Source organism: Amblyomma maculatum, chromosome 1 (assembly GCF_055883805.1).
Source record: "Amblyomma maculatum isolate TAMU_Amacu chromosome 1, ASM5588380v1, whole genome shotgun sequence".
In the NCBI taxonomy this organism is placed as follows: Eukaryota; Metazoa; Arthropoda; class Arachnida; order Ixodida; family Ixodidae; genus Amblyomma; species Amblyomma maculatum.
This window is the reverse complement of record NC_139344.1, coordinates 165,587,149-165,604,853: the sequence shown is the minus strand read 5'-3', so window position 1 is coordinate 165,604,853 and position 17,705 is coordinate 165,587,149. Positions and strand designations below refer to the sequence as shown.

The 17,705-nt window shown below is 47.7% G+C and overlaps 1 protein-coding gene across 1 annotated transcript; it reads left to right on the top strand.

Moving 5' to 3' along the window:
* The first annotated feature begins 10,848 nt into the window (after positions 1-10,848).
* Positions 10,849-12,364, top strand: LOC146204812 (uncharacterized). The gene is made up of 2 exons (XM_084605237.1): positions 10,849-11,631; positions 12,044-12,364. Exons 1-2 carry the CDS (start codon positions 10,849-10,851, stop codon positions 12,362-12,364), a joined length of 1,104 nt encoding a protein of 367 aa, XP_084461363.1.
* Positions 12,365-17,705: the final 5,341 nt, after the last annotated feature.

The following is a 17,705-nucleotide window of genomic DNA, read 5'->3' as shown; positions in this document are numbered from 1 at the left end:
ATACTGGTTAACATGCATGAAAAATACATTTTCACACAAACTGGTGGCAAATGGTCAAGTGGTGCACTGCAGATTCTGAAATGTACACCTATAAGCATGTAAAGATCGCATCATCACATAACATGATCAAGAGTTCTGTCAGTACCTGTAGTTACATAGCACTTCAATGCCCATTAAAGGACCACCTCAGACAATGGTTGTTGTTACCACAAGACCTGTTCTAACAGCGTACTGACACCATTCCACTGAGTGATGGACATGTATATGCATACCCTAGATAGCTCATGATTGTGGATCTCATTTATTTCTATGACTTCCAAGGAGTTCCTGTCGTCAGAAACCCTACACTTTATGAAATCGGGACAGCTGTCTTGAAAGGTGATGAAAAGAAATAACCAGGTTACCTTGATGCAATGCTAAATTACAGAGGGTGAATATGCTGCATGAAGATACCAAGAAGCTTGTACAAAGAAAAGTGAGAGCGAAATGGCAGGATTTTTGAAACATTGAAATGAACTACAAACTATACTTGTCAAACCTGTCATTGAGGAATGGAAATCATGCAGTAATCAAAAACAACATGGAGGACAATTTAGGTCATCTTCACAAAACACATACCCACACCTCACACACAGCTTCATACTTATGAAAGAAGACAAACCAATATGCAAGGAGTGTGGAGATGAACTAGCAATAAATCACATCTTACACGTGCACCAGAGTCGAGAAAATAAGAGGAAAACATTTTGTACAATTTTGCAACAGATCCCTTTCCATCCCAGCATGATCCTAGGAGAGACGTGCAAATTTCCTGCATTTTTGGTTTCCTAAAATGTTCCTAAACAAGCTACATCCTAAAGGACATTTTAGTCATTACACACAAAATAAATACAATAAACCTTGTTCTTGGTGCATGGCAGCATTAGTTGCTTATGCACCATAAAAATCAACACAATGCTGTAAGGTATACCTTGGTTAGCTATGTTATATGAGACAAGCTTTCGGTCTGATGTGGTCCTTATTCACGTGACAGCGCTGTCATGAGGGTCTATGTCCCAGCGATCGGAAAGTGACCTATTCCAACAATTTTAAAAACTGAAGGCGATTCTACAGATCTCTAAAGACTGGATTGATCAACTGTTTTATTAACGTCCGCCTGCTTTGACAGCCTGGAGTGAAACTGTTGAAGAGAATACATTTTTGAACATTTAACGCGTATCTGAAGGCCTTGCTTTCAATTAAGGGGCCCACAAAAAGCAACTGAATGTCAAACGCCGCCTAGGTGGGCTTTCTAGCAGCACAGCGGTGTAGCGTGGAAAATCGCTCCGCCGGTCCATCGCTGGCGTCGCTGACTTGAAAGGCCAACTGTTCAAACTTATAGCTACTGACCACACCTGAAACACTGAATTGTGCATGATCAAGGCAGAATTTCTCTAACACTGAGCACTGGTAGCTATCGATTTCGCGCCCAGTATTGTGAAAATCTGTCCTCTCTTCGATCATTGATACATCCACGGTTGAACATTTATGCGCCTCAGAGTAGGCCAGCCGTGGCAACATGGATGCGTTGTTGTAGCAACGATCACTTGCATGTCACACTCTGCAAACTTCCAAGAGTCAGCTTCTGCAACGAAATGTGCAGCGCACATTTTCTACCGCGTACCTAAGTCCGGCGACGCATGCACATCTCCCGCTCGTTTCAAAGCTGTGCGGCCGTTCAGTCGGGTCACGCTAACCTCGAGCATGCGGGAGTTTAAACTACATGTACGCAAAATTCAACGACGAGAAAAAGATGCAGGCTAAGCACTTTAGTCTAGTCTTCCCCTAAATACCAAAGAACACTGCTGTTCAGAGGAAATTCGGATCATTCGCGCTTCCAGAAAGCGGTGCAGTAGGTCGTCGCCTCGACGAGTCGATGTGCAGCTCGCCGCAGTAGCAGCGCAGGCCTCTAGTAGATTCGGCATGTCTTCTGCCACGGCTCTGAGGTAGAATTTAAACGAAGAATTTAGCTAGAAACATCATGTTTCCTCGGTCTGCATATGAGGAACGAGTATAATGCCATTTCACTTACATACTTTGGACTGCCGAATGTTCTGCACGGCGAGGTGTGTGTTGTGCCGGCTCTAGATCTTCGGAGGTCGATTCAGGACCTAAGACAGCGTAAATGCTAGGAATAGCTCGCTCGCATTACGGGCAGATCGAGGTGATAGTTTAATGCGAAGCGAAAGCTGCTCGTGAATGTGCGTATCCCGATGCCAGCTGGTGGAACTGGTGCAGTACGTAGCATCGCCTGCAGCTATGTGCGTCACAGCGATGCTTGCCGTACACAATCCTGAGTGAAGACCGTGATCTATGTTAGAACGGATGCACTCTTCGTAGCACCTCATCGAGAGTCGCGGCTAGCTGATAGCATAGAGGATAAGATTCATTCACGCGTAGCAAGCGGAATGTGGCCGCGTTCGACATGCATATAGCCATGATCCTGCATATCGACGTCCGCCGTATCTTTACGAGAATCAAATAGATACGTCGAACGTACCTTTAGACACTTCGTAAAAACAATCCCGTCGGCGCCCTGTTGTAATAAGAGCTCTCATAACACAAATAATTAATTCCAATAAAGCGCATCAGACAACCTACCATTGCAAGCCTGGTGGCGACGCTTCTCCGTGTAGGTAGAATTGTTTCGCGCACGCAAACAGAAAGGTCGCATTGCACCCACGACAGATCTGAAGCACAACACGTACACGAAACACAGTCATCGATACGTAACAAGCTCAATCCCAACGCTCGGATCGCTGTAAACATTAAGAACCATGCAGAGCTCAAAATTCATGTAAGCGTTCGGAGAGCAAGGAGTGCGCTTTGAACTTTCACTCGTAATATATACATGCGGGTGGTTTCACCAGCTCGACGAAAAAGCAATCGTTCCGAACGTGATTACTTTCACTACACTCGCATTTGTCAGTGCTATGATACTGACTACGCTTCACGTACAAGGAATTCATTGTGAGGCTCCAATATCTCAAAAAAAAAAAATCGTCGAGGCACCGCCGCATCTCGCGTAGGCTTGAAGACCATTTTTTCAACTTGGAAGCTATCCTTGACGCCTTGACAAACAAATAACTCAGTCGAATTACTAAAAATGGACGAAAAAAAAAATGTCGAACAGTCCACGCTTGTGCGTGTCAGAACGATCCACACAACTGTGTGTCAGAATTAGCCCAAGAGGCAGAGGCGGTCATTGTTCGAGCTGTTCTGCGTCCTTCTATTTATAGTGCGAATTCATGCTAGCACATGAGTATAGTGAGCTGCGCTTCACATTCCGCAATTACATTTCAACCGCAAAAATTTTCTTATTTTTATTAAGACAGTTATAGATCTGTTATATCTCTGCGTGCTTTTCTTAATTCAATTTTCAATTTGTTTGCACAGTTTATTCAAAAAGCTCGCTCGAATTGCAAGAAATGATACTTTGTTTATGATCTGCCCTCTCGAGGAGGTTATTGCAACTAGCATTATACGCGCGTAAATTTAAAATTACTTATTGCATAATGTTAAAAAGAAGACCACTGGATGATTCTCCAGTCTGTGCTTCGTTGTTTTTCGCACTGCTTTTCATGGGATGGGAAAATGATACTCCGGTTCAATAGGCGAGTGTCTTAACACTTGACCACTTGACCGCTAGGATTCACCGCGGCGGTGCCGAGTGCAGCTATGTGCAGCACGCCTTTCCTCCAACATTTTCATGCGTGCACCTGCTCTCGTCGACGAAATCGAAAGTGACAGCTAAAAAACAAACAGCAGATATAAAATCATACATTCAATCGTTTCGTCAAATATACGAGCGCTTTTTAAGAGACAACTCGTAAGCTCGTTCGGGCGAAAAGCCATCGAAAGAAATAATCGGAGGCTGCGTAAAAAAAAATTATATCATGGCAATTTGGGGATTTAGTGATTGACGATTGATTGGTGTATTATAGTGGATGACGAGCTAATGAAATCATTGTAATTAATTGCTGAAATGAAAAAAATGAAAAAATGGATAATTAAATGGACTTTAAAGGTGTCAAATACTAGCTCAAAATGAAATGTCAATGCTTAATGTCAAATTTAGCACGTGTGACCGATATATTAATAAATTGAAATCATAGAAAAAGGAAAATGCGCTAAAATGTGTCAAACTGCTCAGAATGGGAAGCCAATATGTTTGCTGGTGCTAATTGTTTGAATGAAAAAGAAAAAAAAATATTGGTGCTATTTTGCTCAAAGGCATAGGGCTGTGTTATGATGGAGTCATTAACAAGGCTAACTGTTACCCAGACGGCCACTGACGTATGCAGAATGGAAATGAAATTAATGATGCAGGGCTTAAAGCATAATATTTCCAATGGAGTTTTTGAACTGGCTAGCGCTAGTGTGGAGTGGGGCGTCGGCAGGGAGGTCATTCTAGTCGATTGCTGTCGGAACAAAGAAAGCATGCAGGTACGCTGTGCTACATATGTGTGGAAAATAAACGGCTTTAGTATGAGGGGTTCAAAAGAAGGCCAGGGAGGGCGGAACCTTTCTATGCTTCCCAGCGGCCACGAATTACAGTGCTATAGCGCCAATTCCTCCTTCAATTACGCCCTACATTCTGGAGGCTCAACTATGGATTGAACCATTTTTGGCATGGGGGAGAGGACATCCACGTAGCCAAACGCCTCCAAACGCACTCAGGAAGAGGGGAAGTTTGGTGTGTGCTCGCCAGAAATTGCACGTCGTATGCGAGTATACACACGAGCGAGCTGCCTTTAGTGCATTTTTTTTCCTACTTTCCCGTTGCTGCTGGAAGCTGGTCGCAGTGTCACATCTAGCGTGACCAGCTCGCAGCAGTAATGACAAAGTAGGCGAAAAAGTGCATTAAAGGGAGTTGCGAGAGCTCTCGCACACATATGGGCAATGCATGCAACCTTGCACGTGAACAGTGTCACTGAAGCGGTAAGGAAGTGCGCAAATATATGACTGAATATTTGCACGTCTTTTATTGAAAATTTGCTTGTGAACGTAATCTGTTCTAAAACTGGAGCTTCATTCGGGAATACGCAACATACATAAAATGTATACATATATCGCGGTCAAAAAGTCACTGTGTGCACTTCCCTTGTTATAATCGGTCCACTGTCTCCCACGACTCACCGGCTCTTGTGCGTGTCGAATTTGATTAGTTTATCAATCCGAGCCTTATCCAAACAGTTTTCCAAAGAGACGACGAATGAGCGGTGCCGTCCAAAACAAAGCGTTGCTCTTTATGGCCCCTGGGTATTTTAGAAGGCGAGATCTGGCGCTCACTTTCGTTGTGTAACATAGCAGTGGCAAGTCGGCCCCACCACGCACGAACGTCGCGAATAAAAATGGTAATCACCACTTTGTGTATTGAGCCAACATACAAAAGGGTTCATGACACTAGGCAGTCGGCACAAGTTGCACAAGTGAAACCGAACGGGTTGTAGCGCAGCAGCGCCATCTATGAGCCATAACTGAAAATAAAATTATGAGAGCAGCCTGCGCTGATGTCCGACAGGTGGAGCCACAGCTCTAACTATATTCGTTGAATTTAGATTAGTACATTATCTCTGAGTTTGCTGGGCGCAACGATTATGTAATATGAGGGAATATGAGGGCTGGCAGTTATGACGAGGCAAGTAGAGCCTCGGAGAGTAAAGAGGTTTCAGCCTGCGCTACCAAGTAATGTAGCGCAATATAGGAGGACAGTTAAGTTACATGAGGCCTCGAGGAGGGATTAAGAATGAAGAGGAAGAAACTCGCACGTAGAGTAAAGCAGGTTTGATAGGGAAGGGCAGCCGGGAGCCAAAGGAGTTCGTCGAGGCCCGGGGCTACCGGGAAGAGTAGGAGTAAACACCTTCCCTTCCGTCAGCTCGCCGTGGTCTATCGGAGTGAGCGTTGTGGCACTGATAGCTATCAGAAGCCCTCACTGCTCCGATGGATCGCGGCTTAGTTAGGGTAGCTTAGCGGGTCCGGCATCGCGGACCTCGGCGTTGCGGTACTGGTGTCCCACCAGACGAGCCCTCGCTGTATCCTCGCTTCCCTCAGCGCTCTGAGTGCAGTGGCACTGGCTTCATGCCAGACGAGCCCTCGCTTCCCTCAGCTAAAACCCCTTGATACTTTGAAAGTTACGCCAACGATTGAACTTTGCCGCCGCCGCGCTACCTCCTCGCCTCCTCCTCGCCCCTTGCGCGCCCCTTCGCTGAAGGCCGGCTCTCCGCCCGATTTCCTGAGCGACGATTGGTCTCCCTGCCGTTGCCCTTGGAAACCGACGCGCGTCCGGCGTTTTCCTTGTGTGTTCTTTTTCCATCGCGCCATTTTTCCCCTAGTCTCGGCGAGCGAATATTGCGCGCTGTGCTATGGTGGCTAGATAGCTGTGCTTTTATTGCAGCGTGCAAGCTCTATGCCGTGCTGTTGCGCGTACAACTGCAGCAAGCGGCCTGAAGATGGTTGTGCGGTATTCATGATATCTCAAGGCAAGCGTGACGGCTTGCGCACGAGTCAATGGAGTCACAAGATTAGTCGAAAGACGTTTATTCCTAGAAATAACAGAGTTGTTTGCGACGTCGGGTGCCTTTCTCACTCCCCGTAATAACGCGTCACCTGACGCTGCGTTTTTTATTCCTGCTTGCTCCTCAATACTTTTGCGGCGGCAGCATGTTCATTGTATAAAAATAAGGTTGTCCTCTGCAGCATGCTGAATATTCTGCGAGGCTCCAAGGCTCCATCATTTAACACGCTTCGACTTCTGTACAGTCAGAAACAGGGCGCTATAACCTGCTTTTTGCTGTCAGAGATAACTGGAAAATTACAGTCTCTCGATTGCATTTGTCGCGATTATGCTAGGATCCCTGGCCTCCTTCACTAAAAATCAAAATTCGGGATTGTAGAGGAGCTAGCCTTTCCAGCTTGTACTTGTAGTGTGCGTCGGTTAATCGGGAGCAATGAATGCTGGCCCTGAAAAACTCTTTGGCAAGTAAACCCGAGGTATTGCGGGTAATTTGCACTAGTTAGGTCGTACGGCATTTTTTTTTTTCAATTCTTGAATGTGTTGCCACGCTTCGACGCACGCGTGGGTTAAAAAATATGCGTTCGTTTTATCAGGGATACGGCCAATGTGCAGGAGGTTGGTTGGTTGGTTTGTGGGGTTTAACGTCCCAAAGCGACTCAGGCTATGAGAGACGCCGTAGTGGAGGACTTCGGAAATTTTGACCACCTGGGGTTCTTTAACGTGCACTGACATCGCACAGCACACGGGCGCCTTGCTTTTCGCCTCCATCGAAAAGCGGCCGCCGAGGCCGGGATTCGATCCCGCGGAGGTGTTCATATGATATGATAATGTGCAGGAGGTGTTCATATGATCACACACGCTTCACTTTGACCATGACTACTAGGCGGTGGGAGGTTAACTTCGCTTTGAAAGCTGGAGCTCTAAAACCGCGATTCCGCGTATTCATTTATTACGAGAAAAGTTATTCCATCGATGTCAAATCAGCCGGAATCATTGCATCAATTTTCTGTATTTACGAAACTTAAACAATCAATAATGATTATAGTTATGATGTAAAAATAAAGGAACATTTTGCGAGCAATAATTCTTAACACTGTAACATATTACTCATTTCAATTGTATGCAAGAATTTTTTTTTTCACCTAGCCTGAGTGATTAACTCATCGCTCTATGTTCTAGCTACATTTCACTGAAGACCAGTTTGAGCCGCCAATATTACACGAACTCGAAAAAAGAACAGGCCAAACGCAGTTCCATCAATTTTCTCTCACCGACCTGTCCTGAAGTAAAGGAAGCCTCCTCGACAGAGACATGAACCTCGCTCTGATAGTAGTCAGTTATTTCTGTGGCTTGCTCTTTTCCCACCTCCATTTATGAGAAAACAAGAATGTATAAAAATTAAAAGTCAATGTACAGTTGTCTCGTCAGATATCATGAGATAACCGAGATATGACTAACAACGTAAGTAAATGAAAATTGAAGTATATCAATGGGTCATGGGGCGGCATCAGATTAAAGAGTGATGGTTATGAATAGTGATAGGTAATGATGGTGACTGTTACGGATAATAATAGTAAATTATAGTAATAGGCCCGGATAGTGAGGTGATAGTGCTCGTTGCGGATAGTGACAGTTACGATAGGTCTCTGGCATTAGTAGATATAGTGATAGATAGGATAGCGATAGTTAATGAATTGGCAGTTATATGCTTTCTCATTTCTGCACGTTGAAGACCTATGTGCACCTTGTAATTTTTTTATTTGATTGTTGCGTTCAATGAAATCAAGCTCTTTTACATAGCGCATGAGACCACAGCATGCTTGCCCCAGAACTTCAGTGTGTCGGCAATAGGGCCCCCCACTTCTCCCAGTGTACCCTGCTGTCTTTTAACCACACGCGAAGTCAGTGAGGGGCCGCGTACTCATAAAATTATTTAATTTCTCCATCAGCATCATATGAAGACTGCCGTGGCAAACCTGTTCCTTGCCTCGAAGCAGCAAGGAACAGCTCAAAATTTGGTTTTATACAAAATTAACTAATTAACGCAGATTATCGCGGATCGCTAACTAGCACAGTGCCATTACACTTGGCCTAAGCTTTCCAACGGTATACGGTTCGATGTTGCAGCTAAAATTTAGATTTTAATTGCAGTTTACTAAATATCAATTAATTTGGCTCAGTAATTGATCGAAATACATGTGCAATTAACCAGCAATCCAATCTCATGGTTGATCACCTGACATATACTATGCTTAGAGAGATAGCTTGACAGTAGCGAAATAGACTAAGTCCTGCTTTGACCTTCTCTTCAAAGCACCAGCCTGGATCGTTTTCCGAAGTTTTACCGCGGTGACAGATTTCACACTCTAAAAAAAACAAACACAAAGTCAGAGGCAGTACTAGATTAAGTGCACAAAGTAAAACCTTATCATGAGACTTAAAAAATGTCTGTAGCACAGAACTCGCCTGAAAGCTTTATCGGTATTCCCCATTCAAACAGTTCTAAGAAGAAACCAATCAATTCATGAACTTTACTTTCGGCATTCTCAATGCTTTTCTCGCAATTTTTCAAAAATTTGGTGCACTCCTGAAGCGCAGACCTGGCCCAAAAGCTCGCGCTTCACTCACTGCTGCGGCCGGCCGGCGGGCGTCAAGGGGAAAAAGCGTGTCGTGCGCAGCGCTCGCCGCCGCCGAGCGAGGAGAATCGAGGAGGAAAGCGCGGCGCGGGGGAGAGTGTCGCTACTTTCAAATTATCAAGGGACTTTACCCTCAGCTAGCGGAGCAGCCCCCTAGCGCCGTGCAGTTGTTGTCGCCCAGGTAGAAAACCACGCCCCCCTGTCGGACTCACGCTGCGCGCTCCATCACAAACATCGATCTGTGTGTTTGCGTATATTTGTTCCCAGCGTACCAGCGAAAATCTTACTCGCGACAAGTGGTGGAGGTGCGGGGTACGACTACGTACAGACGATGAACAGCTGTAGCGAAGGAAAGTCGCGTTCCCGGCAACGCCGCGACCGAAGGAAGCAGGCGAAGGCGGTCCAACAATCATCGCCAATTAACCCGGAAGAAAAGTGGCAAGACATTGAATTAGCAGAAAAACCAAGGTCACTGAACGACCGCTTCGCGAAAATATTTGAAATCGCAACCGCCGCAGCGACGTGCAAATAAAAGAGAGAGAGAAAAAAAATTTTAATGATCGGGAATAGTGACGAGCGGGTCTTACGAAGTCGTAGCAATCGTAACATCCAAAACACAATGGAAGGCGCTGGAAACGAGCAAGCGTCAAGGCTCTATGGCCCCCCTCCACGCTTTTCTGCAAAATCTGACGAAGACGTGGAAGACTGGGTGCGCCTATATGAGCGCTACGCAACGGCAGTGGGATGGAGCGACGCCCAAAAAGCCAACAATTTGATTTTCGCCTTCGGCGGCGAGGCCAGTCGGTGGTACAGCGCCATCTTGAGGGATTCACCTGCACGGCAGCTGGAGACTTGGGACCAGTGGAAAGGGGCTCTTCGCGAAAGTTTTGCCGGGGAGGACGTCAGGGATTGGGCCTTCATCCAACTACACGAGAGGCGGCAGCAGCCGGGTGAAACTCCTCGAGAATACGTATCGAGCATCCTTCACCTTTGCGCTCGGGCAAACACCACCATGACAGACGCGGAGAGGGTGCGTTGCCTGCTGCGCGGGCTGCGACCGGAAATGATGGAGAGGGTGGCCATCTCAAACCCCAAAACCCCTTCAGAATTTCTGCAACACCTGCAGCGATTAACACACGTAGGTGCCATGGCGCAGCATGCTGTGGCGGCCATGCCAGCGCACCCCCTCCCAGGATTTGCAGCGGCCTCTCCATTTCTAACAGCATACCCTTACCATGCTGCGGCAGGCCCGCCCGAACATAACTGGGAGTCGACTCCGAGGCATAACGCCTCAGCAGCACAGGTCGTAACGACCGAAATGTTTGACGCCCTACAAGAGAGCGTGAAGGCTCTGACATATGCCGTTGAACAACTTGCTCGACCAGGTCCACGCAGGTTCCCGGGCCGACAGTCCCGGAATCAGGCCGGGCAAGTGAGATGCTACCGTTGCGGCCGATCCGGGCATATAATGCGTCAGTGCAACATGCAGCTAGGGCCAACAGGGGCACAAGGCGCCCAGCCATCGGGAAACTAGGACGGCGGGGTCCACGAGTTCCCCCCGAAATGAAAAAAGGTAACTCCCCAGGAGAGGCGGCCTGCGCATGCAGTTCTCACCTCGTCACCCTTCCTGTTTCGGTGAAAGGCCGGAAAACGGCAATGATAGTAGACACCGGCGCATCGGTGAACATTGCCTCCCAGAGCTTCGTGGCCAGGATAGGTGCAGAAATGGGCAAAACTACAGCCATTGTCAGGAACGTCAATGGAAAACTTGTCAGTGCAGCAGGCGAAGTGAAGCTCAATGTACATATCGGACCGATAGAGCTGCAAGAATCATTCCTGGTAATGGATACACTACCGTATGACCTCCTGGGTGGAATACCGATGTGCGCGAACTCTGAAATGACAATCAGTTTCCCAAACCGAACAGTCACGCTGCGGGGACACAGCCTGAAGCTCCGTCTGGATGAGTTCGACACAGACATGGTAAACCCAGAGGTCATTTACTGCCAGCAACACCTACAGATCCCACCCTCTACGGAGGTTATGGTTCCAGTTACGGTTGGCAGAAACGGACCATGCCTGGTAGAACCCTTAAGCCCTACACCAGACAGGCCCCATCCGAGCGTAGCCCGAGCACTGGCTAGCATCCAGAACAACATGACGTATATCCGCATCGCCAATCCGGGACCTACACCCCTGACTATTAACAAGGGAACAGCACTAGGGAAAACCACGCCCCTCCTGAACGTTGAAATCTGCGTAAGGCCTCCGACTCAGTCTAGGTCTGGAATAGACGAAGTCCAGTACGGCACCCAGTTAGACCAAGGCCAGCGTCAAGGGTTCCTGTCCTTACTGGAAGAATATGAGCACCTCTTTGTCAATGCAAGTGAAGGCCTCGGCCGTACAAGCACAGTTGAGCACGAGATCAACACCGGTGATGCAAGACCAGTCCGGCAGAATCCATATCGCCATTCGGCAACAGAAAGAGAGAGAATCCAAAACCAGGTTTCGGAGATGTTGGAGAAGGGAGTCATAAGAGAGTCCAGCAGCCCATGGTCATCCCCCGTGGTTCTCGTTCGGAAGCGAGATGGGACTTGGCGCTTCTGCGTAGACTACAGGAAACTCAATATGGTCACGAAGAAAGACGTACATCCGCTTCCTCGGGTAGACGACGTTGTGGACCGATTGCAAGGCTCCCACTTCTTTACAACACTAGACATGGCGTCTGGGTATTGGCAAGTCCCCATACAGGAGGCAGACAAAGAAAAAAACTGCCTTTTCTACAGGATACGGACTATACGAGTTCAACGTTGTCCCCTTTGGCCTCTGCAATGCCCCTGCCACTTTCCAGCGCATGATAAACAAAGTGCTAGCAAGCCAGCTCTGGAGAGTGTGCCTCGCATATCTTGACGACATCATTGTTTTCTCCAAGACCGCTGGCGACCACCTAACGGACCTCAGAAATGTTTTCAACGCACTGGACTTAGCGGGCCTTCGCCTGCAGCCCAAGAAGTGCCACATCGCAACCGACCGAATTAAGTACCTGGGCCACATAATCGATGGATGTTCGGCAAGACCTGACCCTAGCAATATTCAAGCAATCGAGCAAGCGATGGCACCCAAGAACGTGAAGCAGGTCCGCAGCTTCTTGGGGCTCTGCAACTACTACTGACGCTTTGTAAAAGATTTCGCCCGCATCTCACGACCATTAACCGAGCTCACCAAGACAGGCAAAGGCTGGGACTGGAGCATCGAATGCCAAAACGCCTTCGAAGAACTCAAGCAGCGCCTTACCAATTCACCAGTGCTGCGACTCTTCAACCCCGAGTTGCCTGTTGAAGTCCATACGGATGCCTGCGGGTATGGGATCGGCGCAGTACTTGTGCAAAAGAACGGCATGGAAGAATACGTGGTCAGTTACGCCAGCCGACATCTGAATAAGGCCGAAAAAAATTACAGCGTCACCGAACAGGAATGTCTCGCGGTAATATTCGCGGTCAGGCAATTTCGTCCGTATCTATTTGGCATACCGTTTACCATCGTCACCGATCAAGCCAGCCTGACGTGGCTCATGACCACCAAGAATCCAAGTGGACGTCTCACGCGATGGAGCTTGCTCCTTCAGGAATTCAACATCAGCCTCAAGCATCGCCCAGGTATCAAGAACTCAAACGCAGACGCGCTATCTCGTCTCCCATATGACGCAGAAGGCACACACCCCTTATGCGAAGATATGCCGCTCTTCCTTGCGGACGACCAGAGGGAAAGAATTGCTGAGCTCCAGAGGGAAGACCACTTCTTCGGACCTATCATTGAGCACCTGAGGAACCCGAGTGAACCTGTCCAGAGAAAAACCCGCCGTACAGCACGAGCCTTCAGCTTACAAGAGGAAATTCTGTTCAGAAGAGCAAAAGGCTTCAAGGAAGACAGACTGGCCTTGGCAGTCCCTAAACCACTCCGCCGAGAGATTCTGGCGTCCTGTCACGACGACATAACAGCAGGGCACCTGGGCATGAAGAGAACACTAAGCAAGATCAGCCAACGCTATTTTTGGCCAAAAATGTTTGCCGACATAACCAAGTACGTCCGCTCCTGTCCAGACTGCCAAACTCGCAAGACCCCTCCAGCTAAGCCATCCGGCCTGTTGCAGCCCGTCCCGCCTGCTCGGCGGCCTTTTCAGCGGCTCGGAATGGATTTCCTGGGTCCCCTGACGCAGTCCTCAAGCGGAAATCGACATGTACTCGTACTGATCGACTATCACACTAAGTGGGCGGAAACCGTCGCCGTCCCCGAAGCCACAGCTGCAAGCGCCGCGAAAGCATTTTTGGAAGCAGTGGTTCTACGGCATGGGGCACCTGAACAGGTGATCACAAACCGAGGGCAACATTTTGTGGCCGACATGATCGAAGAGCTGTTCCGTCTCACTCAAACGAACCACACGCGCACGATGGCGTATCACCCTCAGACAAATGGCCTTTGCGAACGTTTTAACCGGACACTCGCTGAAATGATCAGCCAATACGTCTCGTCCGATCACCGCGACTGGGATCAGTTTCTTCCCTTCGTGACGTTCGCATACAACTCATCCGTGCATGAGACGACTGGATACTCTCCATTCTTTTTGCTGTAAGGACACGAGCCAACATTGCCGATCGACGTGGCCGTAGGGGCAGCCCGGGGGGGCGCCATGGGCCTGACAAGCGAGGAGACGATGCGCCGGTGGAATGACGCTAGGGAACTGGTACTAGAGCGGGAGCGAAGGTCACAGGAGGCAAATAAGCTGCGGTACGATCAAACACGCCGCACGCTGCCACTAACCCCTGGTGATCTTGTTTACGTGCGTATGCCTACATCCAAACGTGGTCACACATCAAAATTTTTGCATCCTTACCACGGCCCCTTCCGCCTCGTGAGACAAACCGCGGAAAACGACTGGGAAATAGAAAGTCGCCGAGGACGTCGAGATATTGTAAACATTAACAGGATAAAGCCCTATATAGACCGGGATAGTAACCCAGAAGTCGGTTCAGAAGAACACACCCCCGTCGGAGCAGAAGACGCAACAGAGCCACGCCTAGAGGTCACTGAGGACGAGCAGCCATCCGGCATCAGTAACGACGAAGAATTCTTCGACGCATCGGACACGGTCCCGGACGAAGAGTTCTTTGATACTTCAGACTCAGTCCCGGACAACCCTGTTCCAACCAGACGCGGAAGAAGCGGCCGACGTATACTACCTCCACGAAGAGACGACTTTGTGTACTATTAGGCAAGAAGTGCGCGCGTGTGTGTGTATGAGTGTGCCTGCAACACTAAGGGAGCCTACAGGACAACACGTTACGGGACTAAACGCATGTGCGCAGTGCGTGTGTACGAACAAGTACTTGCACAAAGGAGTATGTGGGTACGTGTGTGCTAAAGTGAACTAGACTCTACGAGTGCAGTGTGTTTCCAGACAGCCGGAAACTGACTTTTGTGGACAGCAGACTACATGAGCCATGGAGGTGAGCTAATGAGAGCGGGCTACTACTTCCCTCTCCCCACAGTGACGCCACCTACGGTGAATCGCGAGCAGTGACAGTGACAACTACTGGAGCAGTGTTTCGCAGTAACGTTGGACAATGCACCATCAAAGGACGATTATCGCATGTGCAGCATGTAGTATTGCAAATTTTGTGTTTTCTTTTATTATAACTTTGTATAAGTTAACTGAGATTGTGAGTGAGGACACTCACCATTGTTGTGTACCGGGAAGGAATGTAGCGCAGCAGCGCCATCTATGAGCCATAACTGATAATAAAATTATGAGAGCAGCCTGCGCTGATGTCCGACAGGTGGAGCCACAGTTCTAACTATATTCGTTGAATTTAGATTAGTACATTATCTCTGAGTTTGCTGGGCGCAACGATTATGTAATATGAGGGAATATGAGGGCTGGCAGTTATGACGAGGCAAGTAGAGCCTCGGAGAGTAAAGAGGTTTCAGCCTGCGCTACCAAGTAATGTAGCGCAATATAGGAGGACAGTTAAGTTACATGAGGCCTCGAGGAGGGATTAAGAATGAAGAGGAAGAAACTCGCACGTAGAGTAAAGCAGGTTTGATAGGGAAGGGCAGCCGGGAGCCAAAGGAGTTCGTCGAGGCCCGGGGCTACCGGGAAGAGTAGGAGTAAACACCTTCCCTTCCGTCAGCTCGCCGTGGTCTATCGGAGTGAGCGTTGTGGCACTGATAGCTATCAGAAGCCCTCACTGCTCCGATGGATCGCGGCTTAGTTAGGGTAGCTTAGCGGGTCCGGCATCGCGGACCTCGGCGTTGCGGCACTGGTGTCCCACCAGACGAGCCCTCGCTGTATCCTCGCTTCCCTCAGCGCTCTGAGTGCAGTGGCACTGGCTTCATGCCAGACGAGCCCTCGCTTCCCTCAGCTAGCGGAGCAGCCCCCTAGCGCCGTGCAGTTGTTGTCGCCCAGGTAGAAAACCACGCCCCCCTGTCGGACTCACGCTGCGCGCTCCATCACAAACATCGATCTGTGTGTTTGCGTATATTTGTTCCCAGCGTACCAGCGAAAATCTTACTCGCGACAGGGTAGTGTCACAAGATAGGAACAGATTTCGAAGCTCACGGGCACAAAAACAGACACTGCTGTAGCTGTCGTTGCACTGACATGACATTACGAGCGCGTGAAGGAACAGCATGGCAAAGCGACCAGAGACGCAAAGTCTACATGCCAAAAGTAGCACACTGCAGTCAGAGAGGAAGAATGTTTACATGGTTTACATGTAAACATTCTCTAGGAAGAAATTTCTCATAATGTTTATATGTAAACCATGAACATCCTACAAAAACAAAACAATGCACTTACTCCACTCCAATTATTAATGGGCAAGGTTGCATCTATGCTACTACACTGCACTTATCACAAAACCACAAGCCCCATCTGCTTTGGCCAATTACTTGATGAAACTAATGGAGACAGATGTCGCACACCACAGACTGGTCGTCTCGCAACATATCTCTGCATATGCTGCATTTCAATTTCCTGCCTTTCCACTTAGCTTCAACTGTTGCCAGCATTACTAGTCACCCATCTTTTCTGAAATTCCTTTTTACGCTGTTAGGATCAGCGTCCTTGTTAATGATGGTCTCTAGTATTTTCGATGCTATCATTTTCACATCTTCCTCACCTGGAAGAGCGAAGGAAATGACAAGCTTTGAGCAGACAAAAATTAGGGAGACTCGTAATCTCCATCTGTAAGGGTATGGTGCGCCAGCGTTAATGGTTCTTGTCTGCAGATCCCACTGTGGATTCCCGTTAACTTACATGCCTCTTGCTACAAACTTAATTACTAATTCCTTAATTCATGTCTCTGTCATCTCAGATATACTCATTAGCATATGGTCGTAGGCTGCCCTGTTATGTGATAGACAACCAGGCATAGACCTCACTAAGCCTGACGTTAACCAAACTGTACAAACATGCCTCCATGGCCTAGGAGTAACCTTTCTTAATCGGAGCTGAAACGTCCCAGAACATATTTCAAATATAACTTTGTAAGCTTGACTTAACAGCTCCTGCCATGTCGTGTGGCCTCGTGACATTTGGCTCGTGGAACTTTTGGCTTGTGCACAGGGTTCATCTTTTAAATACTGGTTAACATGCATGAAAAATACATTTTCACACAAACTGCTGGCAAATGGTCAAGTGGTGCACTGCAGATTCTGAAATGTACACCTACAAGCATGTAAGGATCGCATCATCACATAACATGATCAAGAGTTCTGTCAGTACCTGTAGTTACATAGCACTTCAATGCCCATTAAAGGACCACCTCAGACAATGGTTGTTGTTACCACAAGACCTGTTCTAACAGCGTACTGACACCATTCCACTGAGTGATGGACATGTATATGCATACCCTAGATAGCTCATGATTGTGGATCTCATTTATTTCTATGACTTCCAAGGAGTTCCTGTCGTCAGAAACCCTACACTTTATGAAATCGAGACAGCTGTCTTGAAAGGTGATGAAAAGAAATAACCAGGTTACCTTGATGCAATGCTAAATTACAGAGGGTGAATATGCTGCATGAAGATACCAAGAAGCTTGTACAAAGAAAAGTGAGAGCGAAATGGCAGGATTTTTGAAACATTGAAATGAACTACAAACTATACTTGCCAAACCTGTCATTGAGGAATGGAAATCATGCAGTAATCAAAAACACAACATGGAGGACAATTTAGGTCATCTTCACAAAACACATACCCACACCTCACACAAAGCTTCATACTTATGAAAGAAGACAAACCAATATGCAAGGAGTGTGGAGATGAACTAACAATAAATCACATCTTACACGTGCACCAGAGTCGAGAAAATAAGAGGAAAACATTTTGTACAATTTTGCAACAGATCCCTTTCCATCCCAGCATGATCCTAGGAGAGACGTGCAAATTTCCTGCATTTTTGGTTTCCTAAAATGTTCCTAAACAAGCTACATCCTAAAGAACATTTTAGTCA

Bases quoted from the DNA above. Each gene is read 5' to 3' on its own strand.
- LOC146204812 (XM_084605237.1), top strand. From the start codon at position 10,849: ATGATAGTAGACACCGGCGCATCGGTGAACATTGCCTCCCAGAGCTTC. The intron at 11,632-12,043 runs GCAAGACCAGTC...GCCACTTTCCAG, and splicing joins ACGAGATCAACACCGGTGAT to CGCATGATAAACAAAGTGCT.